Source organism: Vipera berus, assembly GCF_964194415.1.
Source record: "Vipera berus genome assembly, chromosome: Z".
NCBI classification, from domain to species: domain Eukaryota; kingdom Metazoa; phylum Chordata; class Lepidosauria; order Squamata; family Viperidae; genus Vipera; species Vipera berus.
The window spans coordinates 33,458,866-33,484,804 of NC_138205.1; the positions used below are offsets into that span (position 1 = coordinate 33,458,866).

Consider the following 25,939-nt stretch of genomic DNA (forward strand, 5'->3'; position numbering starts at 1 on the left):
GAAGGTTATTTTTAGCTATTTTAACAAATGCTGTGAAGAGCAGAAGAGACTTTAAATTTCCTCCACCCAGCCCTGTCATTGCCTGGGCTCTCCATGCATTTGAAGGTGTGGAAGCAGGCCTTCTCTGGTCCAGGATGAGATTTCCTAGAATTTTACAGAAAAAGGCTTGCTCATATTTAAAAACAAGCTACAACAGAACCCAAAGAATAAACAAAATCAATTGCTTAATTTCTACATGAGCCCCCGAGTCTCCAGTATGCTGGTTCTGGGGGAAAGAAAATGCCTTATATATATATATATATATATATATATATATATATATATATATATATATATATATATATATATATATATATATATATATATATATATATATATATATATATATATATATATATATATATATATATATATATATATATATATATATATATATATATATATATATATATATATATATATATTCTTATATATAAGGTAAAGGTAAAGGTTCCCCCGCACATGCGTGCTAGTCGTTTCCGACTCTAGGGGCCGGTGCTCATCTCCGTTTCAAAGCCGAAGAGCCAGCGCTTGTCTGAGGACATCTCCGTGGTCATGTGGCCGGCATGACTAGACGCCAAAGGCGCACGGAACGCTGTTACCTTCCCACCGTAGTGGTCCCTATTTTTCTACTTGCATTTTTACGTGCTTTCGAACTGCTAGGTTGGCAGAAGCTGGGACGAGTAACAGGCGCTCACTCTGTTACGCGGCACTCGGGATTCGACCCGCCAAACTGCCGATCTTCTGATCGACAAGCTCAGCGTCCTAACCCACTGAGCCACCGCGTCCCTATTCTTATATATATATACATATATATTCTTATATATATATATTCTTATATATATATATTAAATTTATATATATATATATATATATATATATATATATATATATATATATATATATATATATATATATATACCGTATATACTTGAGTATAAGCCGACTCGAGTATAAGCCGAGACCCCCAATTTCACCCCCAAAAACTGGGAAAAGTTGTTGACTCGAGTATAAGCCGATCCGCCGTTCTGCATGCCTCGGAGGCTGGATCCGCGCTCTGCAAGCCTCTGGGATCCTGGGAGGCCTAATGCAAGCACCAGCCCGCCTGCCTCAGGTCTCCCCCACCCCCAGATACTGGGCTTCAGCACAGCTGGCTGTCTTGCCAAAGAGAAACATCTGGGAAGGAAAACCCTGTCTTACCTCTTTCCCAATTCTGCCTCTGCCCTTCCTCCTACCAAGGTGTTCTGGGACTAGTTCCCTAGCCTTTTGGAGCTTTTGGTGTTCGCCCATCAGCTGTCTACGGGGAGGCAACAAAGCTGCCTCTCTAGGCTTTGAGAAAAGGCCCCTTGCACAAAAGGCAGCTTCAGGACGAGCTTCCAAAAACCCTTTCCTTCCTTAACGCCCTCCCCACCTTCCCCCAGAAAGCCATATTTCTTTTTTTTTTATTGAAAATTTTTATTGAAGTTACAATATTATCCCCTCCCCAACCCACCCCAGAACCCCTCCCCCTCCCCCATATTTCTTCAATAACAAAAACATAAAAAGCTGGTTGGGATGTACTCGCTGATTCCCCCCCCTTTTTTTAGATGCTAAAACTAAACTCTCCCTCTGCCTTCCAACCAATATCCCTTTTTAAAATCTTACCTTGGCTCCAGATGGAAGAGTAGAGGAACTAAGCTAGTAAGGAGAGAATTTTTTTCTGCAACTTTTTACTCCTGAAGTAGTAGTAGTAGTAATAGTAGTAGTAGGAATAATAATAATAAATCCCTAAAAGTTGTGCCAGAAAATGGAGGACGCTGGGTCTTTGCAAGTTTTAGCTGTCTGTCAGACTGCCTGAAAAGGGCGGCCTTCAGGCAGCCAGGCGGACAGCTAAAGCTTGCAAAGACCCAGCGTCCTCCATTTTCTGGCATAACCTTCGGAGATTACTTTAAAAAAAAAAAACAAAAAAAACCTTCAGAGGAAAAACAGCTGCAGAAACATTTTGTCTCCTTGCTGGCTTGGTTCATCTACTCTTCAGCCAGGAGGGAGTCCAAGGCCTAGAGAAGGAGAGCTTTGCAGCATCCCTATGGACAGCTGATGGGCAGACAGCTGAAAGAAGCAGGCAGGCAGGGCGCGGAGGAACGGAGACCTGCAGGTCTCGGACGGCGGTGGCTTGGGAGAGGTGCGCGCGATCCCGGAAGCACCAAAGCCTCGGCCGCGCACAAGTCCTCGGTAAGTTTTTTTGTTGACTGGAGTATAAGCCGAAGTGGAATTTTTCAGCCCAAAAAGTGGGCTGAAAAATTCGGCTTATACTCAAGTATATACGGTATATTAAATTTTCTTATATATATATATATATATATTAAATAAATGATGCATCTGCAAGTGGAGAAATATCAGGATATAAAAGTGATCCATCAGAGGATGACATTAGTTGAGCTTAGGATGAAGTCCAGAAGCCCTTTCCTGTTTGCGTTTAACCATTAATGCTTTCTCCCAAAACTTACCATCTTGTTACCAACCCATAGTTAAGGCAACCTAAAGCCACCTTTAGCTATTCCAATGTTAAAATAGGGTATCTTCCTTTGATGAGCCAATATGTCGAGGCCATTTTATCATGTAAGAGTTTGACATAATTCACCATTTTATTTATGGTATGGTCAGGTGATCCTTAGGGGGAAGGCACACAATCTGCACAGAATCTCTTGGTGCACAGAATCTCTTGGCCACTTTTGACTGGTTGTGATATGCTATGGTTCCTGGGCACTTCCCTCCATTGTTTCAAATAGTCTCCCTTTACACACAGGTCTACAAACCTAGATCAATCTGAATAGAAGCCAGTGAATTATAGATGAAGAAGATGATACGTACTGGGGGAAAAAAGAGATGGATTTCTCTCTCTCTGCTGCCCCATGGTGCAACTCTGGCCCCATTCAGGGTGCCTGCTAGGTGCTGTTTGGAATGCAGCATTAAATTGTGTCCAAAAAGCAGCCTGAACAATAGCTGATAGGTGGAGGAGTTGCAGAATGAAGCACCAGAGAGAAGGGGGTACTTATGTGCCTTTCCCTCCCCAACTATTGTTGAAGCTGCTCTTACCACCAGTTTAACATTCTTCCAGAAAAATATTAAATTGACCCCAAGCTACCCAATGGGTTGGTGTTTAAAGGAGCAAGTGGAAGGAGGGAGTATTAAATACCTTATTTTTCTTTCAGCCTCTGAAGCACAATTAAGGATACTTCTAAGACATAAACAGAAATACAGAACTGTTTTTGAGAGGTACGCACTTTAATAAGTTTCACAGTATCCCACCCAGAAAATGAAAGGCAACATAAAGCAATAACAGCAGTAATGCTATAATTATTCCTGCTGCTCTTGGAGAACCTCCAAAGCCTAAAACTAAGCATTCTCCAGAAGCATTAACATATAATTTCCTGAACGGATTATTATTCTGGGCAGATTAAGACAGAGTTTTAGATGTGTTTTCATTGATTTATTTGACTCCTATCCTATAGTCCGTAGGAGTTTGGAGTGTTATTTTACTTTTGCAGAAACTCCACAAAAATGCTGAAGTGAATGAAAGCAGAGCATTTACAATCCTAGTTGAGATATGAACCTAGATTTCTTTGGTTCAAGACACTGAGGGTGTGATATTGTAGTAGAGGACCAGAGAAATAACCTTGGAGAATGTTTTACTAGTGGTTACTGCAAGGTCATGTTCTTGGTTTCAGATATACTGTACCGCAAATATAGTATACAGTGTGTAACAGATTATATTTTTTAAAGAAACTGATGCAGAAAGATTTAAAAATGCTATATCCAGGGACAACCTGTGGTAAAGAGAAATTCTAAAACAATAGCACAAAAAGGCGCAACCTAATAAGCAACTTAGATGAAAACCATTGAACTTCCAGAGAAAAAGTGGCTGAAATATTTGGACTTTGTTTTTGGGAAACAAAAAAATAGCCAGCTTTTCAATATTTTATAGAGGAAAATGACTTCCTGAGAATGAAATAAAAATGAATTACTCAGAAGATCTTCCCTGAATGTGATGGGAATCATAAACATATATATATTCAAAGAATTTTCATAACAGTTATGGAATAGCTCAGTTACTAAGAAAATTGAAGACATCAGAGGAATCTGCGGGTAATCAAATACAGATTCAGCTTTGTGCTGAGAAAATCCTGAAGGATCAAAATGCATGATTGCTAAACTTGATAAATGTAGATTTACATTTGTCTAAAAAGAGCACAGTTTAAACATACTCAACTATGCTAATATGTCAGGTTGGTTCCTCAGAGGTGCTTAATATTAGCTGGCAGGAATCCTGTCTGTACCATTAGGCAAAGTTAGGTAATCATCTCAGTAGATCAGAAGATGAAAGAAGAGCCGCAGCAGCAGTAGCCGCCTTTAAGACTCATGTGTTCCAGGCCATCATCTCTGGCCTCTCTAAGTTAGAATTAGAGACTGATGTTCCATCACCATCAAAGCAAGATTCCTCTATTAGAGGTAGAGGACACTTGTTTCTCCTTTAACTCAGAGAGCAAAATTTGCTTGCTTGTTTGTTGCTTTATTATTATCATGTGTCCTGCCCAGTGCTTTTTTTGTGAAAGGTGCCGGAACTCACACATGTCATACAACCCGCCTTGCCTACCCTACAAGGTTCCATCCAAAAAAGGTGCTGGAACTCCATTCTGAGCGTTCTATGACAATAAAAAAGCCCTGGTCCTGCCCAATGGTGGGATTCAGCCGGTTTGCACCACTTCGGCAGAACCGGTAGCTAATTTTTTGTTGCCTAGACCCAGAATGGACTTCCGGAAGCGGCATCCACACAGAGAACCGGTTGTTCACATATTTGAATCCCACCACTGGTCCTGCCCTATGGAGTCTTCTAAAGGAACACTTCTATCATAGTAAAAGTGCCCTGGAAAAATATTGTCCTATGGAAATGCTAAATTGTGACATTTAGGAATATACAGGTAGTCATCAATTTACAACAGTTCATTTAGTGACCATTCAAAGTTTCAACACTGAAAAAGTGACATGATCTTTTTTCACACTAACAACTGTTGCAGCATCCCCATGGTCATGGGATCAAAATTCAGATGCTTGGCAACTGACTCAAATCTATGGCAGTTGTAGTGTCCTCAGATCATATGATCCCCTTTTGCAAACTTCTAACAAGCAAAGTCAATGGGGAATCCAGATTCATTTAACAACTGTGTTACTAATTTAACAACTGCAGTGATTCACTTAACAACTGTGGCAAGAAATATTGTAAAATTGGGCAAAATGCACTTAACAAATGTCTCGCTTGGCAACAGAAATTTTGGGCTCCATTGTGGTCGTAAATTGAAGACTACCTGTATAGATTTCTCCAAATTTGTCTTCATTGAATAATCTTCATTTGCAGGATACTTGCTGTAGTGCTGCAACCTCCTTGCTTAGGATAAATTTGTATCCGGGGTACCTCGAGGACCACCTGCTGCCGGCGTCAACTCCCCTCCGCCCTGTGCGTGCCCACAGAGAGGGCCTCCTCAGGGTGCCTACGGTCAGGGAATGTCAACTGGTGGCCCCCAGGGGGAGGGCCTTCTCTGTGGGTGCTCCGACGCTATGGAACCAACTGCCGGTTGAGCTCCGGATGGCATCGGACCTTTGCTCCTTCCGGCGCGGTCTGAAGACCCACTTATTTGAACTAGCTGGTCTGGCCTGATGGGGGAATGTTAGGGTTTTTAATGGGTCTTTTATTGCTTTTATTGCTACTGTAATTTTTAATTGGGCATTTAATTCCTTTTTAATTTTTGTATTGTTATTTATATATGCCCTGTTAACCGCCCTGAGTCCTTCGGGAGAAGGGCGGTATACAAATTTAATAAAAGTAAAGTAAAGTATAAAAAGAATAACTTATTTGATGTCCTTTTTAGGATGTTGGGTTGCTTATTGAATATATGTTAATATTATTTATAAGCAGACAGATTGTATTGGAATGAAAGCACTGACCAACAAGATAATCAAAATATAAACATCCTGTATGCTATTATTTATCTAAATGCACTGGAGAAGTAAATGTGATATTATTTGAACATACAATTAAAAAACAACGTGCAATGAGAGCAGTGGTTGCCTAGGTTAAGAAGGAACAATTTGCTTTGCTATTTACTACTATACTTGGGTATACAGTGGTTCTTGGTTTATGACCACTCATTTGAATTTACAATGGTGTTGAACAAGTGGTAGTTATGATTAATCCTCAAAGTTCTGGCCATCACAGTGCCCCCATGGTCATTGGTACTTGGCTACTTCCAATTAGGACATCACAGAGTGAGCCATGGTCACATGATCACAATTTCCAAAGTTTTAAAGCAATCAATACTTGATTCATAATAAATAGACATATGCAAGAAGACAGTTTATCTACAAATTCTATGAAAGGATTAGTGAAAGTAGTTTTGTTATTAAAGCATACAGGAAAATCAGTGACATTTGGCCTAAGATGTGTACATACAATAAAAAAATACTTAAAAACAGCTTATTTTATGGACTGCAACTTTCACAGAAGTTTCTTACATTTCCCTCCTCTTAAAAAAAAGAACTTAAATGGAAGAAAGGATGGATATTGTTTTTCACTATTCAATTAAACTTTACCCTATTGTCGCAAAGTAAAATTCATTGGCAAGGCAAAATCAGTATATCTGCAACTTGTTACCTGAACAATTTAAACAGGGTTCCCTTCTAAAATGAATGGACTACTCTGTGATTATGTCCATCCAAAATGCCCAATGACCATAAAACCTAAGAAGGTTGTAGATTATAGCTCCATACAATCCTTTTGACTATTTCTATTATATAATTAAGGGACGCAGTGGCTCAGTGGGTTAGGACGCTGAGCTTGTCGATCAGAAGGTTGGCAGTTTGGCGGGTCGAATCCAGAATGCCGCATAACAGAGTGAGTGCCTGTTACTTGTCCCAGCTTCTGCCAACCTAGCAGTTTGAAAGCACGTAAAAATGCAAGTAGAAAAATAGGGACCACTACGGTGGGAAGGTAACAGCGTTCCGTGCGCCTTTGGCGTCTAGTCATGCCAGCCACATGACCACAGAGACGTCCTCGGACAAGCGCTGGCTCTTCGGCTTTGAAACGGAGATGAGCACTGGCCCCTAGAGTCAGAAACGATTAGAACGCATCTGCGGGGGAACCTTTACCTTTACCTATTATATAATTAGCTAAGCATGTAGCAGAATCTAAGCATGTAGCAGAAAGGCAGAATATAAATCAGTTCAATAGATAAAGTAGTTGAAAAGCATTAGGCTGGAAAAAAAACCTGCATTGAAGGTGGGTTTTTTTTTAAAAAAAGCTGTTACTTATTGGACTTCCCCTTTGCCTGCAAAAAAGCAGGCTTACAAATATGGGTTCATACCCAAATGGACATGCAACTTTAATCCTCTTCTGAGTACAAAGGAGAATTATAATCTGAAGAGATGCTCAGGACAATGCTTGTATGTTCCCAAGACAGAAAAGTCCTTAAAGTCTCTAAATGGTCTTTGATTCCTTTGATTAGGGCAGGGGTAGGCAGCCTTGGCTCTTTTATGACTCGAGGACTTCAACTCCCAAGGTTGCCTACCCCTGGATTAGGGTATCTTGCTGATGACCTTTTGAATGGTGACTGGAAACCTCCCCTTCCCCACTACCAACTGCAGCTACCAGTACCCCCAATCCCTAGCCTCCATAGGTGATTCAGTAGGGTATCATGGTCACTGACATTTGGTTGGCCACTGATCACAAATGAGAATCCATTCTGCCTTTAAAAGGATTCTTCAAATACTGGATTAATCAACTGATCCAAAAGGTTGCATAAATTTCCATTCAGGCATGGAGCTCACTATTACTTTTAGACCCATCAGTTTCTCCTAGTTCAGCCTAAGCAAGAGAACTGTTCTTGTGCAGTATAATGAAGAGAAACCTTGAGAATGCTGCTTCAATTCTCAAAGAAAAAAGTGTGATATAAGTACAGTATATTTATTGCAATAATAATAATAATAATAATAATAATAATAATAATAATAATAATAATAATAGTAATAATAATAATAATAATATGTTACTTACTGTCCAGGCAAGGTTCACAGACAGTTTGGTTTACTCCACATGGTTGGGCAACTCCTTCCCCAGGATTACAGGCTCGACAGCATTCCCCACTGACAGTAAATTTCCCTGTGGAGCATTGTTCCTTGGCCCCTGCTGAGCCCTATAGCAAGAGAAAAAGCAGAACCCAGATGGTAAGGCTACTTCTAACTCTGAACGCAAAGATACTCCCAAAAATGCTGCTTTTTGCTCCAGGACTTGGCCAAGAAGATTCATCAGATTGGCAAATAAAAAATAAACTATCATTGGTGTGGAACCAAGAATATGGACTTACCTGAGGATTTTTTTCCCTTTTATGAGCTTCATTCCAACTGCCCCAAAGGGAAATTTTTCAAACTCTCTATGCCAGGCATGTCAAACTGCCATTTGTAGCTCGTGGTGGAAATAAGGGGTCCTTGGTGCTCTCTGAGCTTGATTGTTTTCTTGCATACATTTCATCACCCAAACTAGGTAATATCAGAGCATTGATTATGCTACCTAGTTTGGATAATGAAACATCTGCAAGAGACAACCGAGCTTAGAGAGAGCACCAATGACCCCTTATCTCTATTCTCAGTCTTGCAATCTATTAAATAGATTCCTAGTGAACCTTCATTATTTCTTAGACATTTCCAGTGTCAGAGATAAATCTGCAAATTCATGCTGTACATAGCATGGCTGTGAGAAAATAATTACATAGGTAACATCTGAGTTTGAGTGAAGTTCCACAAAATTTCTGTTTAGAATTATTTTGTTGAAAAGTCATGGCAACTTGGTGAGAAGGACTAATTGTCTGACCTCATGTAAGGTATTTTAATCAGATATTGAGTTTATCTTGGTGGACATTCCTATATTAGAAGCAAACAGAAACCCAGTTGAAAGTCTACATTTTTCAACAAGGTGCTATACAGATGTGCTGCCCTACAATTTTCACAGTTCCCAGAACAGTCAAGCCAAAGTCTGTGAACTGTGACCTATGGCAATTGTACTACAACATATCTGGAAAGCATCCATCTGGGGAAATCTGCTTTAATCGTTTAGATCAACTAGGCCATTTTAAAGAGTGGCCAGTCATGGCCATTAGTCAGATGGTGATCTGGAAAGTAGATGTTGTAGATAGCCTTGAATATTTTGAAGAGCAAGATTTCAAACTTAATGTATAAAAATCTGTGTAACATCTACATCATTCCAATTTACAATTCTCATATTACATAGGAAGACTTGAGTGCATGATAGAATCACCAACTTCAGAATAACAATGTGAACTTGTCATTTTTATCTGAACATGAGGAGATCATGACCTTATAGCTTCAGGTCCATTTTCAGTGTCCAGAAGCCCATCCCAAGTTGCCATTAAATGTAAATTTTGCCACGATAAAAGAAAAACACACGTACAATAAACTATTTCCTTATTTGTTAAATGTCTATATCATCATAACCTAAATCACATCTGGAAGTGTACTGGCATATTTACTGCAGTGTAAATATGCTTCAGGCACCTAGTATCAGTTAGTAAATAGACTTATTCATTTTGCTTGAAATGTGGTATCTGGTATATCATTAAAGGCAGACCCATGAGGATGCGTTGCAAAAATGATATGAGTTTCAAAATCCTCTGAGTGCAGGAAAGGCTCAACAGGTGTCCCATTTGGAACCAGGCAAAAGGTTTCCTAGACACCTTCCACCTGCCCACATAGCAATAGCCCGTAGTCCAAGAGGACCCCCCAAGTTGCAAAGCAGCTGCTTCAAGGGCTCTGCCACTCCCTCAAAAGACCACACAGGAGCAGATAGAGAGCCTTGATGAGCAAGTAGAGCTTCTTGGGTTCAACTTCACCCAATTTTTGCCAATCCAAGCCCCAACAACCTCCGGACATTGAAAAAACATCACCAGCTGTTATACAAAACAGCCAAAGAAAGAATTGAAATAAAACTATGATGAACTTTGAGTGGCCAAAGGAAGACACCTCCCCCAAAAGTTGCTACTCTCTAGTAAGGCACGTCAAGAGATAAGAAACACAGTGTGTATGCTGTAAAGAGAGAACCAGCTGAGGGGGGAAAAACTGGGAACCCAGAAGCACCATTTCAGAAAACTTTCATCCATGGCAGCATCACTGTCAGATCCCCTGTCTTGAATTCAGCAGAAACACTTGAAACTGCATGGCTAAATACAGATTTTTACTATATTCAGAATGATGCCACTTGAAGAAGTCAATTGCCATTTGCCAACTTGAGGGCACACTTCTCTTATACCCTTACGATTTAGACTGGCTACTTCTTTTTCCTGCCTTTCCCATGACTTAACAGGTACATTTCTCATAATATTAGGTGATAATTTAACATTGACATAATAGGCACTCCTGCCTTGAGAAATGTGAGTTCCCCACATACTCCTTTGAATCTTTTACCCCTTCCTCTTAAAAGCATCTGGAAGGATCAGGAACTGTTCCTTATTCCCCCTGTTAAATAGTGGGCTCTTGGGTGCAGGAATGATGACACAAGTCTGAGTACAGGATAACTCATACTTTATTCTTGCTAGAACTGTACTGAAGAATGGGCTGCAACCAGCCGCAATATATAGTCTAGGCCCTAGGCGGCAGCCAATAGGTTTGAACCCACTCTTGCCGCCTGGGGCTAGCCAATTGCAGGACAGGAGACAGTTAGTCTGGGTTGCTGGAGAGCCGTTAGCTGCTCCAGCAACCCATGTGGTGTATCACCAAAACCCAGTACATAACACCCCCTAATTCAGAGAGGCAGAAAGAAAATGTTTCCTTTCATGTTTCCTGTTACCATTGCAGAAGTCCTCCAGAATAAAAGCAGCAGCAATGGGTAGCATTTCCACTTTCCCTTTGGGGTTCCTATCACAGAAGACCCATCTTTTGCAGAAGTTATGGATACTCTACTTTTCTCTTTCTAGAAAATGATACAATTTTTTCCAGTGTCCGAGTTGAAAAACTGTAGATGGATCTCTGCAGCTCCCCCCCTTACTCGCTTAAATTTCTGCTTGTATCCTACACCAAGTCTCCTTACTTGGAGTTAAACTCTCCATCAACTTTCTCATGTAGCGAGTAACATAGTTTACAGGGGTGCTGTTGCAGGTGGATTTAACAAAAAATATGAAATGTGTGCACATCATTTACGGCTTTTCATGTTAAGATCAGTCAAAGTCAGGTATTTGTTCCCAACTACTAAGGAAAAAAAATGAGATTCAAAGCTGAACAATGGCAACTTTTTCTGAAGTTGATAAAAAGTTTTAATTTAAATTTATCAAGATTAACAATCCTCATTTCAGCACAACATACAATAAGAAACAAGAACAGATGTAGCCAAGATTCTTTGACTCATCTGATGATACAAGAAACAACAGGGCAGCAAAGAAGTCCAGAAAGGCTAATAAATCATCACAGCAGAAGTCTGAATATTAGGAAAACAGCTAAATTTGATATTACTAGAAGTTGGTAAGAGGCAATGCTAATGAACTGAGCTTGCAGCTTAATTGGAAAAGAACAAGAAATACATTAAGAATTAAAGGTTTACTTTGAAAATGATTAGAAAAAAATGCATCAGACTTCACACAGACATAGTACCTCCCTACTATTTGCTACAGCACCCTTACTATTTTTCAGATGATTTAAAGTTAATGTGATTCTTAAAGCACCTGCTACCTAAACAATACTGTAATCAGGGCTTTTTTTTCTCATACAACGCTCAGAACGGAGTTCCGGCACCTTTTTTGGATGGAACCTTGTAGGGTAAGGCAAGGCAGGTTGTATGACATGTGTGAGTTCTGGCACCTTTTTCTTTTACAAAAAAAGCACTGACTGTAATGTTTTAATGAATACTAGGGAGGTGCTGGGTTTCAGCACTTTAGAAACATACACATCCCTATTAGGAAAGACCAAATTACCCAGTAACATCCAATAAAAACCAACAAAGAGGAGAGTTCATCAGATATTGATAAAATCAGAGCAGAAAATCAGTACAGAGAGTGCTCTTAATTATTTTTTGTAATTTCTTTTGAGCAGTGTAGTAAGAGCTTTTTTTTTGACCCACAGTACTTCTGTGTGCACAGAGCTAGAGAAGTAAATGCCAGATTCATCTTCTACAGGAAGAGCTCATAAATCTGGCCTGAACTACAGATGTGGCAGAATTAGCTACTTTTTTTTTTGCTAGGTGTTGAAACTGATAGTAAATTGATTTCTCAAACTGCAGTATGTTCTTTCCTCCCTTGACATTATTCATTGATGGCTAAACATAGAAAGTTTCCTTAGGACATTTCTCATGAAATATAGCTCTCCCACTATACAACTGAAAGTATGTCTTCCTTAGCTACATTAGGGTTACAATTATCCTTTCTTTGAGGAAGTGCTTTTGTCATGATCTGAGTACTATTAATCTTGTATACTGACAATGGAAATGGAAGGATCGTTGGAGGTCATCTAGCTTTCAGTGTCCTCTTCCAATAATATGGTTCTATTATTCCACTGTTCAGTGGAGAATCTCCAGTACAAAATGCAACACTGGTATCATTACCACTTTGCCATCTAATCCCTGTTTAAAGATTCCAAGAAACAACATTCCACAGTTAAAAATCTCTTAAACCTAGAAAATTTCTTCCAATGCATTGCAAAATCTGCTGTCTTGACATTTCCATGGATTAATTCTAGTTTTGCTCTCTGGAACAAGAAAACAAATCATGCTTCAGCTTCCATGTGATAGAACTGATACCTGTACGGTAGATGGCTATCACAGCTCCTGTCATGTGGGCAGACTGCTGCCTTAAAATATAATCTTTTGTTATTGGTGAAAATAAATCTTGCCTCAAAGCTATCATTTATTGCTTGTGTAGCTGACATCTGCAATATGGATACACAGAGCTGCAGGTATCTATTGGCCAACATCTCTGATATCCCAAATAATACCTGTAATGTTTTTGTTGTTTGGAAATTCTGGGAGTTGCTGTCTCTGTATATTTGGATGACACCAGATTGAAGAGAACTGTCTGCTGGAGCTATCCATGACTTAATTTCTGAATTGAAATTAAAAAGGTAAAGGTTCCCCCGCACATGCGTGCTAGTCGTTTCCAACTCTAGGGGCCGGTGCTCATCTCCATTTCAAAGCCGAAGAGCCAGCGCTTGTCCGAGGACGTCTCCATGGTCACGTGGCCAGCATGACTAGACGCCAAAGGCGCACGGAACGCTGTTACCTTCCCACCGTAGTGGTCCCTATTTTTCTACTTGCATTTTTACATGCTTTCAAACTGCTAGGTTAGCAAAAGCTGGGACGAGTAACAGGCCCTCACTCTGTTACGCGGCACTCGGGATTTGACCCGCCAAACTGCCGACCTTCTAATCGACTTGATCTAACATGCTTGAAGTATATTCATTGGTAAAGTGAATATAATATAATATAATATAATATAATCGAATTGAAATTATGAAGGTCTAAAACATGCAACACTCCCCATCCTCCCCATCAAAGAAACACTTATTCCTGACAGCTGCACTGTTGGTGCATGAAATCTGTCAATGGCTCTTTGAAGGCTCCTCACTTGCACACATCTGCAGCTGAAGGACAGAGCTTGCCTGCATGTTTTCAGTCCTTTACATTGCCATATACGAGATACTATCAGCCAACATTAACCCTTGTGTGGTTGCCCATGGAATAACATGGAAGAACAATAGCAAACAATCACTTTAACAGTGAATATACTTCAAGCATGTTAGAAGTGATATGACATCTATGTTGGTCTTCTGAGCCAAGAATAACAGGCAGATCCTCAATTTGAACATATCAGCCAAACGTGTGGATGATTCTTTAACCACAAAATAATTAAGGATCTTAGTGGATCCTTGTTCTTATATTTTGAGCAGTTTCTGAAATCAATGGGGTTTTTCTATATTAACTCATCCTATTGATTTTATTCCAGCTCTGTATGATTACATTTGATCTCTCATTCAGTCCTTTATAGTTTATTTCTTTTGCTACTTTAATAGTTAATTGTGCATTGATTTTTTTTAAAAAAAATGTGATTCCATAGGATCTTTTGTTATAAAAGGCCAATTATTTGGATTTTTTAATAACAAGTAAAGACATACTACTGTTTCCACTTTTTTTCAGAATTGTTTTCTTCCACTGAAAAAAAAGAACTCCAGCAGATTTTCTATGGGTTAAATTCTAGAAGCACAGCAGGCTGTGTTAATGACAAGACTATCCCAAGCATGAAACATCCAAAAAAGGAAAATCCACATTTTCAGTGATGTGGAAAATTTAACTTCCATGTTCATTTAAAAATAATAATAATAATAATAGTAATAATTTAATAATTTAATTTAATAATTTAATTTGTATACCGCCCTTCTCCCGAGGGACTCAGGGCGGTGAACAGGGCAATACATAGTAAAAAACCGAATACAAAAATTAAAAGCGATTAAACCATTATGCCCATAATAATTAATACATCTTAAAATTAGAGCTATTTATAAAAACCCAACCCCATCCCATCAGACCAGGCCAGCTTGTTCGAAAAAGAAGGTTTTAAGATCGCGCCGGAAGGAGCGAAGGTCGGGGGCCATCCGGAGCTCAACCAGTAAGTGGTTCCAAAGGTCTGGCGCGCCCACAGAGAACGCTCTCCCCCTGGGGGTCACCAATCGGCATTCTTTGATCGGCGGCACCCTGAGGAGGCCCTCTCTGTGGGAGCGCACTGGACGGAGGGAAGTTGACGCCGGCCGCAGGTGTTGCCGTAGGTAGTCCGGACCCATGCCATGAAGGGCTTTGTAAGTCATCACTAGGACCTTGAACCTGCATTATGTTTCAACTTCAACTTTTCCAGGAACACCAAAATTTCTTCCTTTTTGGTACCCAGATTGTCATTCTTGGGTAAGGACACATGTTCTTCATTAGATTCATCCAAATGTGTTTACTATTAACATGGCTCTTGTTGACATAGGTATTAGCCTCATAAAACATTCTGACAGGTGGAACAAAAGGGAAGTTGGAAGAATGAAACATTTGGAAAGCCTTTAATTGCTTTTAAGTTGGATTCATGTTTTGTTTGTGTGTGTATACAATGGAACACAAGGAACTCAGGAGATAAAGTTAAATTTCCAAACTGCTTTATTTTGACTTAGAAACATTCTCAATTTATGAATGGGGTACCCCACCAAATGACTTTGGTCTAAAGATCCTATCATTGTACACTATACACTACACATAATCACCATATTGATTAGGGGTGCTAGGAACTGGAATGCAACATCTGGAGAACCCAGGTTGCTTAAGGGACTGTTCAAAAGAAGGAACTGAGATTTGCTTCAGAACGAGGTAGATTTCCTCTTTTATTTATCTCGATTTGACTGATGTCAGCACTATTGTTTGTTATTGAGATTGCAGGAATAGAGCTTTGCAACTTGTTTGCTGTGTCAATTTTGAATGGTTTATTCAATAGGAAAGAGCATTCTGCACATATTTCTTAACATCAATCTTTTACTATATTTTGTGACAACAGAGTGCCTTTTATCACTGAATAAACCAGCCAGCAGCAAGACAGCTAAGCTAAGTGTGAAGGATGGTGAATGGGTTGGGTTGGAATCTAAATTTATAAACAAAGGATATAGGGTTTCCTGCCTGAGCAGGGTTAGAAAATCTCCAAGGTCCCTTTCAACTCTGTTTTTCTGTTATTCTGATACAGTCCTAAACACAAGAAGATATCTTGAAGCACCTTTTCCAATTAACCAGTTTGTAGCTCTATATCAATCAAGCCACTCTATGCATCTGGCAAAGTGAATTCAGCTCCTAAAAACATATGCCTGTTAATAAAACACTTTTAATAAAGCTATCACTGAGCAAGGATTGTCTGTATGTAGAGGCTAACTGGTTAATGATGGTGTCTTTGTTTCTACACTGGGTCCTGCAGTGAGTAGTTACCTCTAAAAGGGTATTATTTTAAAAATTGTTTCATTACAGAACAATTCAATTTTGAGTAGTTACCTCTAAAATGTAATATTTAAAAACCTGTTAAATTAAAAAACAATTCAATTTTATGATTATTGAAGAAAATGAAAAGATCTATTTTATGATGCAGAAATGATACAACAAACCCTTCCATGGGGAGTTACATGATATTTATAATATTACCTGTAGGAGTTGCTTTTCCAGGTTCTCCCATCTAAAGAAAAGTCAAATAACTGTAGGAGACAGAGGGTTTTTTTCTCTCTCAATGGTAGAATTAATTTTGAGAATATCCTTCTCAGCAGGTCTCATCTGAAGCACTAATGTGCAAAAAAAATATAAGTGCAATCCTTAGGTAATAAAAATATTTAAATAAGAATAAAGTAGAATTGCCAATGAAACCATTTTGGAGTCATGGAAGTTGTTTTGCTCCTAGTTTTATAGATGTTATGTTTTGCATTTATTGTTATGATTAATGGTTATTATGCAGACCTTCATCCTATGCTTCTGTTTCTAATATTTTGTTTTGTATTGTATTTTAATAGACTAGTACGCTGTCCAGAGAACTACAGAGAAGTAATAAACATTTAGAAAAGGAACAATTCCTCTGGAAAGCAGATCACACTGTCCCATATAAACCTGTCTGGGTCTGCAGATCTTTAGAAAAAGTATGTTCCTCTGATTCTTCTCTAACCAAAGCACTGAGACCCTAACCCAAACAGCTCCATGCCACAGTAGGCTTTTCCATTAGTAGGAAAATAACTTCTAAAATAAGTTCCTTTAGCATTACAGTGGTGTGGATATGTTTAACTGAAATATTTTTTAGGTTATTTGAAGCTGCGGTGGCGCAGTGGTTAAAATGCAGTATTGCAGGCTAATTATGCCCTCAGCCTAGAGTTCGTTTCTGACCTACTCATGGTTGACTTAGCACTGTATCCTTGTATCCACTAAAATGAGGACCCAGATTTTTGGGGGCAATATGCTGACATTATAAACCACTAAGAGGCTATTGTAAAGTGGTATATAAGTTTAAGTGCTAAGTGCTATTGCTATTTTATTGGCTTGTTCTTAGTGCTGCATTTTGTGTGCATTTTGTTTCTCGAATATTAATTGTTTTGAATATTACTTTTAGTGGCAAAAAGACAGAAAGAAAACCCCTTGATCTTTACACCTGCAGAAAAAATTGGGCACTGAATACTGGAATAATATGATACTTGTACAATCTGAAATTAGTGCATAGGAATTCATAGATTACAAACAACTTGGAAATTCACTGGTTTAGACTTATTGGTGGGACCATGCACATGGGAACTATGCATATAAACCATGCTGTGCAGAGGATTCACTTCAATTTATATGATGCACTTACGTTGTTTTGATGTTACCATTCATACATGTCCTAGAAGTACAAATATATTCCTTGCTCACAAATCTGGTCTTGTGATGACTCACTTGGAATAAACAGTATAATAATTAGCCTCATTCAATTTTTCATCAATGAAAAAAGTCCTCCCTATAATACCAATTTATTATAGGACACAATCTTTCATCCTCAATTTTCTTATCTGTAAAGTGGATACAAGCATGACCTTGCTTGATTAAAATTTATCCTGAACACAGATTGTAATAAAATACCACAAGAGCAAATTATTAAATGTGCTCTGTGAGTAATAAGCATAAACAAAAGCTATTTGAGCTGTTTTATGGAGGGGGAATTTAATGAATGCCATATGGAGAAATTTTACATTCCCATTCAAATTTGATGAAAGAGAATTTGCCACAGCAGTTACTTCAAAGGACAAGAGAATTCCAAAGACATCCTTATGAGTGGGGTGTGATATTACATTTGTTGAGTGACAAGATAGCCAAAGGATGTATATGAATATTTTGTACTTCATTGTGCACCCTTCTCTCCAGATGTGATTCCATTAAATCACACAATCACACATATACACAAATACAAAGCAATGCCCCATGAGGCTACTTCACTAACAGTACTTCCATTAATGGGAAATACTAACCTTGAGAAATGTTTGGAAAATTGCCTCTATCCTTTGGAGAAATTCATTCAACCAATTTCTTTGCCAGCAAATATAGTGGAGAATCTGGAAAGGCCATTTGTCTCTATCTCTCATTTTAACTTCTCCTCTTACTCACCTTAAAGTTTGCAAGCCAGTAAAGCCTCGTAGGTCAATTTATTCTTTATTGATTCTTTAAAGACAATTTGTTGAAATATTACAGCTGCTCTGATTTTTCATCCTCTTCCAAATCCTTAATGGCAGAGCAAGCAGTATTGATTCTTTATCTTTTGTTTGTCTGGAGGGGGCGGGGTACGGCTTTCTGATTTCTGGGTCACTGTACTCACATCACAAAAAATGCACTTGGACAGTTATAATGAGTACCTTGAGGGATGATAAGTGTTCCCTGGTTTGATCACAATTCTTTCCCTTGCCCAAATTGATTCCACCATAACAATTTGTTATTGTTGTTTTTTTCCCCTCTTCTTTGCCCTAGAGAATATTTGCATTAGGCAGCTCTGAAAGTCTAACCAGTAAGTCCACTCTCTAACTTCCTGTTACCTTTGGTTCTTTCCCAATCCACTGACTGCAAGTCCTAAAAATTATAGGGGCATGAAATCTGTTCAGTGTCTGACACAGTGAAATAAGTTCTTCTTGGCACAGTTAATCAATGAGTCTCTAAGGTGTCATCAATTAAACCAGTATCTCTGTGAGCAGTTTCTTTTGGAGGATTGATGCAACATCACATTTTCAAAGTTGGCAATCCTGCCACCTAAAAGTGAGAGAAAGTAGGCACCAGACAGTTACTCTAATAAGAGCCAGTGTGTAACATAATTTAAAAGAAAGATCTTTCTCCCAAGTTGTTTTGGATTATCTATACCTGGCAGAATTCTCAGAGAGCATCTGGGACAGACTGGGGAAGGCTGGATTATCAGACTGAGGAGACCTTGTTGATCCTCATTCAGCTACAGAACTCACTGATCCTAGGCTAACCTATTTCATAGCCTTTGAGAGGACAAGATGGGGATGAGACTATATGGCAGCAAAGGTTCGGAGCCTTGCATGAAAGAACTCACAGGCTTGATCCTCAGCATTTAACTAGGAAAACAGCCTGGCTTAAATAATGGGCTAAGATTTTGACAGCAAAGGCCTTATGAATTCTACATATAGGACACATAAGGTGCCACCTAAAGACTGCCTTCCATTTGTGGGTTTTCTCTATTCTAAGAATACTTCAACCCCCAAGCCATTTAACAGGAGCCATGGTGGTGCACCGGTTAGAATGCAGTATTCTAATTCTGCCAACTGCCAGCTGTTCGATTCTCACCAGTTCAAGTTTGACTCAGCCTTCCCTCCTATTGAGGTCACTAAAATGAGGATCCAGATTGTTGGGGGCAATATATTGACTCTGTAAAATGCTTAGAGAGGACTGTAAAGCACTATGAAGCAGTATATAAGTCTAAGTGCTATTGCTATATGATTATGAACATATGGCACTTGTTGCTTATATGTACACTGAGAGCTTTTGCATCAGAGATAAATTCCTTGTGTGTCCAATCACACTTGGTCAATATTCTATTCTATTCTATTCTATTCTATTCTATTCTATTCTATTCTATTCTATTCTATTCTATTCTATTCTATTCTATTCTATTCTATTCTCATTTTTTAAAAATGACCTCCATGTTGGTTTAATAAATATACTGCATAACTTTCTAATGAGCTTTTCAACTTTCTTTCATATGGGCTTTTGGACCTAGCCTTCCATCTGACATGTATTAGATCTAGTAATGGCCTTTCCTACTTCAGTAAGATAAATTGACTGTCTAGTCAAATGATAGATATAATTTCTACAACCAAATTAATTTGTAGCCAAGTATAAAATTAAGATATGTACATTTTGTGGAAACAGTGCTCTCATCTTTTTATTTGGAAATGCAGAGGGGGCTCCCTCAAAATCAGTAAGAGCAGGCTGGATACATCACCTGTCAAAGTACTTGAAATGCAGTTTATAGGTTAAGGTAATGGTAGAGGGGCAGAGGTTAAGTTGGTTGTAGCAGACCAGATCGATCAATAGTCAGACTTGCTATATGTTATAAAGGAAAACTGTCTTCAAGAAATGCTTGGTTTCTAGAAACTATGCGTTGGCATATACATGCTTGAAATGGAAGTGGTTTGCCATTGCTTTCTTCCAAAACCATTTTTCAGCTTTCCAATCTCATCTATAGTTCTAGAAGTTTCCATCTAACCAGATAGCAGTCAATCTCTTTAGACATGTGGACATATCGATGCCCTTATAAAATGCTCTTTCAGAAAGATTTGCTATTGATTCCAGTGGATGGCAAGACCAATACACTTGGTTCAGATTCTAATGTTGTTAATTCAGAGAACACAAAAATAAGACTTAATTGTTTACAAAGAATGGTGTTTGCATTGGCTTAATAAATATACTGTATGACTTTCTATTGGTTTTTTTAAAAAAAAAACTTTCTTTCATATGGCCAATACAGTTCCCTTTTAGTTTTGATCTCCATTAGGATTGCATTCTGGTGGCCATCTAGCATATTTTTAGGAGGTCCAGGGCATCAAAAAAACTGGGTAATTATGCAATGTGGAAAGGTGTGTCACACACCTGGGCAGACCCAAATCTTAATGAAACTATAACCTTTTTTTGCTGGGACTAATGGACAGATGGACAGACAACTAGAAAAGACTTATTAAAAATTGTTCTTCCACATGGTAACTGCAGCAAATTTATTATATGCACAAAAACTGAAAAACTTTTAAGTACCCACAACAGAAGAATGGTTGGTTAAAATGTCAGAATTCATAGAAATGGCAAAATTGACTTGTTAAAAATAACCAATATTTTTAGTGACCAGAAATTCATTGTGCACATTTACTGAAAAAGAGAAAAAAAGTGAAAGAACAGTGCCATAATACAATCTTAGAGAGAATTTAATATAGAAATGCATGTATAGTTGCTGGAAAAAAAACAGATGTTGCTCCTTTATACCTTTTTCCTCCTTTTCTGTATTTTTCTTAGTTACTTATTACTTTTCTTTCTCTTTAAGTGTGTTTTGTTTTTGTAAAATATTCAACAAAAATTATTTTTTTTAAAAAAAGTAAAGCCAAAATGTAAGCCTCATTCTGATAGTGTTTCCTGCCACAAATACTAGGGAAGCAGCCTGCCAATGTTTTTAATCTTTGACCTGTATTATAATAAGATTTAGCCCTGCAGGATTTAGACCAGAAAGTTTCATATCCTCTGCTAACTCAACATTCAAGCCAGGTATTAAATCTGATATCTTTTAAATGCAAAACATCACCTGTACCACTGAATTATGTATGGCCTTTTTCTCAGCTTCATGGGTGTCCGTGACTACTCAAGAGGTAGGCATTCCATGGAAGTAACTAATTTCTTTCCCATTGTATTATTCCATCTTCACCAGGCTATAGCATCTCTTCATCAGGACCTTATATATTCTACACCCCCTGCCCCACCCAGTTTCTGTTCAGAGAACAATGCATGGCAAACTCTCGAGCAGGAGCCTGAATAATATTGAGTGAGGCCTCATTGCCCCTTTGAAAAGTCAGATGACCTAATAATCACTACCCAGTTTTGCTGTTTCTCTTTTTAGCAACACAATAACACCCAAGCCCCCTCTGGCAGAAGGCATTTTCTGGAAACTATGCACATCAGATTTCCCCCTTCTCTTTGCTTCATCGAATTTAGGAATAAACATGTTTTGGAACATTTTAATTGAATTGCATGGTCTGTGTTTTTGAGACTTGAAGTGTTTTCAGTCTTAGAAAAAAAATTATTTTTTTAATTTTCTAACCCTCTCTCTGTGTGTCCCTCTTCTCTCTTCTCCCAGTCTTGCAAGCCTGTAGAGCGCTCCTCCTTGCCGCATCAAGAACCAATTGCTTTCTCACTCAAATCTTATTTGGGATTGGCAATGGGACAGCATCTTCCATGACACCCAAAAGCAGCCAGCTGGTTTACCAAGGCGAGAGCAATGATTGCAGAACACACAGCTGGGCCCTCAATTCCCTTTACCAGCACCACTCCCTGCCCTTCAGCATCTACTTCAGGCAGAAGACTCATCCTTCTAAGGGCAGGACCATCCCTAAGCAGATTTTATTGACTCTGTTATATAGAAGCCACATTTTATTGACTCTGTTATATAGAAGCTCTGCCAGAATTAAGAATATATTCACTACTCCTGGTGGGGGGAGGGGGGGCTACTTTCCAATGTGCCCCTCTTGGGTGTGCTCTTTCATTTCCACTGTCCCTCAAAATAAGACACATTTTATTTTCTTCTACTTATAAAGAAGATTAGCTGCTTCACCGATAAGAAGATGCTTTTGGCACTTTTATTGGGAAGGGAGGGAGGGAAGGAGGAAAGGGAAGGAAGGAAGGAAGGAAGGAAGGAAGGAAGGAAGGAAGGAAGGAAGGAAGGAAGGAAGGAAGGAAGGAAGGAAGGAAGGAAGACTTCTACTGACTAAAAGAAAACAAAACAAAACAAAAGCATGGCACTGATTTTGGAATCTTGTGAGGCTCCAGGATCCCAAGGACTGTCATTGCAATCCCAGCTAAAGAAGAGCTCTTCCCCCATCCCCCCCACATTCACATTCACAAATAGGCAGAAGGGCACCTCCAAAGATTATGCTCAGCACTGAAAGAAGTATACTCCTGTGCTGGAGATTGCCTGAGGAAACAGGCAGAAGAGATGTAGAGTCATTTAAAAAAAAACACTGAGTTGCTAGGGCTGGGAAACCACACCCTCCTCTCCTTGCTTCTATGCCTGAGGCTCTCCACCTCTCTTCCCATCCACTTTTCATATACTACAGTTTGAACTCTGGGTTTACTACAACGCTTGTAACACTTTTCCCTTTGGGGGATAACTTCACACAAGTTGTGCTCTAAGCCATGAGAGCTTAAAAGCAAGTGTTTGCAAATTAGGTAAAGCCTAGTCAGTTTGAACTTGGAGCTGCTTTGCACAGAAGCATGCTCAACAAACCCAGAACATTTATAGCTTGATGTGTTTCATGAATGGCACATTACAAGAATTGTATCAACACAGCCTTACAGTAAATGTGGTGGAAGTAGAAGTCTGCTGTGTTTGAGGATTGTAACCTTCAGGGCAAACTCATTGATCTTGAGGACATGACTTGTCCTCTCTAAGTGCCTCATTGCCCATCACTTTTTCTATAGAGCCATCCATAATCCTTGCCCAGCTATGCTTTCAATTAATTTTTAATTTAATTTTTAATTTTAATTCCATTTATATCCCGCCCTTCTCCGAAGACTCAGGGCGGCTTACAAACTTAGCAGTAGCCTTCATTCTATGTATATGCCTGCTTGTTAGGGCTTTCACACACACACCCCAAGCGGCATTATTACAAAGTCAGCTTAATTGCCCCCAACAATCTGGGTCCTCATTTTACCTACCTCGGAAGGATGGAAGGCTGAGTCAACCTTGAGCCTGGTGGGACTCGAACCTGCACTAATTGCAGGCAGCTGGTGTTACTTAAGGAGGCATTAGATTAATTAATTAAGGAGGCATTAATTAAGGAGGCATTACAGGACCTAAACACAACTCACTGGATTCCATTACAATGTATGGCATGAAATGTATCACTTCTTCCCCATGTCCATGCCATGAAACTTTCTCCCCTTCTCTCTCCCTACTGTCAAACATTAGAATTTTCTTTGGGGTAAAATTCTGGGTTATTTTTCCACTGAACCTGCAGTGGAAAAATCGGATGATGTGTAAATCTATCTGTAAATCATAATTACTAGAAGCCTTTCTCTCAAAGGACTTCGCTTTGAGCAAATGATTACAGGATAAATGAGAACCTTCTTCATGCCCTCTTTGCATGCTCAGTGGTCCTCTTTAGCGGCTGCATGATTTTACAGCTGCTGAAGACCACTTCAAATGAGTTTTCTGCTGCGAAATCAAAGGGATTTTGTGCCTTTTCTAGCCCGTCTTTCAAAGCTATAGTATACAATTACATATCCATAGAATCAAAACTGTTATTTCCTGGGTGGAATAAAGTATCTAGGGAGAGAGAGAGAGAGAGTCAGCCATTTAAAAAAATCATTGTGAAGGACAAGTGTTAAATCCTTCTCCAGGAGTTCGTTTGCAGAATAAAAACGTGTCCCTGCAGACTCTATTAGCACTTAAAACGAGCGAACACCCTTCAACGATTCTTTGTCTTCCTGCCTAATTTCCTTCCCAGAAGAGATGTGAAACGAAGATGACCCTCTTCTCCCCACCCACGCTTCGTGGCAGGAAAAGTCAGTGGGAATTTGGTAGCCTTTTGAAGTTTTGCTGCTGAATTACTTTGTGCTGATCTCGTTACCCGCCCCTTCATCCACCCGCATCCAGTTCTTCTGCAATAGGGTATGCTAAAGTGCTTATTCTGCACGAAGAGTTAAGCAACCAATCATTTCTGAAGCCGTGTGGAAATGTTCCTCCTCCTGAAAATATACATCCTTTATTATCCCATATCTCTTTACTCTCCTGAGAATTCGAAAGAAGGAAAGTGAAATCCAGCCTCAGAATCCCAAACCACCTCTTTCGCTTCCAGCCGGCGCGCTTCCAAACCCCTTCAGTTGAGCCGCCACAAAGAAAGGAGTGGGTGGGAAGGATGATCGTTCTCCGGAGCTCACTCGCAGAAGCGCCACACCCGCTTTCCAGACCCGGGAAGCCTTTTGCCACATCCCGCCCCCCATTCAAAACTCTAATCGCCGTCCCAAGATTCCTTATTCATGTCTTCCTCGGCCGCATGGATTTCTGTTCTGGAGGAATCCCAACGATTAGAAGTAAGGTGTGGCAAGCGGAAAGGGCGAGTGCTCCGGCGCTGTCCCCTATTTATAAGAATTATCCACTCGGTCCACAGTCTGTACAGTTTGCGTTTGTTATTCAGTTTTACAATACCACCATTACCATCTCATCATTATATCGGACTGGAGCACAGCAAAAGTTCCCCTCCTTCTCCCCATGCCAGGCTGATACCTTGACCGATACTTCTGCTCTCGCGAAGATTCACACGTGACGTACGCGAGCGCATCCCAACCTTCCCACGCCTGAGCGGCGAAGCTCACGGGGTTCACTTGCGACCCTGTGGACAGCCGTCACCGCCGAGGGACCATTTCTGAGTCTTGGACCCTCTCTTCCATCCCAAATCATCTTAGACGACATTCTGATACTCACCGGTCCAGGCTGTCCTCGCCCTTCTCCTCCCCAACCCCAAAGGGAAGAAAAAAAAAGCCGCCAACTTGCCCCATCCCAATTTTGCCCTCTCCGGGATGGAGTAGCGCCCGACGCGGAAGAAGGGGGCGCGTGCTCTCCATTCTCCCACCCATTCCCTAATACCTCTCAGCGTGTCTCGCCCCGTCGGTCCCCGGCCGGTTCCCTACAGGCACCGTCTACTCACCCCGGAAAGCAGCAGAAAGCCCCATAGCAAGAACGTCGTCTTCTGCATGATGGTCTGAGGTAAAATAGGGCGCAGGAAAGGAAGGTGCCGGCCGGGAGATGAGGAGAGGGCAGGAGGCTGCTTAAACATTCCCTCCCCAAGGGGCGTCTCGGGATGGGGGCGGGAGGGAGAGAAGAAGAGCCTCGATGGCGACGGAGGCAGCGCTAGTAACTGAGGGAGTCGGACAGCACCTGCTTTCTGTAACTGGTAAGCTCAGCCCCCTTTTTTTTTTAAATTAGTATTAAAACGATCGATGTTCTCCTCCCACTGGCTGGGTGGTTTAAGGAGCGCACTAATAACCGAGACGTGACAAGCCCTCCTTCTTTCAGGCGCCCAGGAAGAGATTATCAAA

General features: G+C 39.9%; 1 protein-coding gene across 1 annotated transcript in view; it reads right to left on the reverse strand.

Annotated features, from left to right (window-relative positions):
- NGFR (nerve growth factor receptor) overlaps window positions 1–25,699 on the reverse strand; it is a gene marked incomplete at its 3' end in the record, with an annotated part of 64,461 nt that extends 38,762 nt beyond the window's left edge. The window contains exons 1-2 of the mRNA XM_081343043.1: window positions 25,549–25,699; window positions 8,123–8,261 (exon numbers count right to left, since the gene is read on the reverse strand). Of these exons, the coding sequence (XP_081199169.1) occupies window positions 8,123–8,261; window positions 25,549–25,677 (268 nt within the window). The 5' untranslated portion in view covers window positions 25,678–25,699. The remainder of the gene's footprint in view (window positions 1–8,122; window positions 8,262–25,548) is intronic.
- Between the last annotated feature and the right edge of the window lie 240 nt (window positions 25,700–25,939).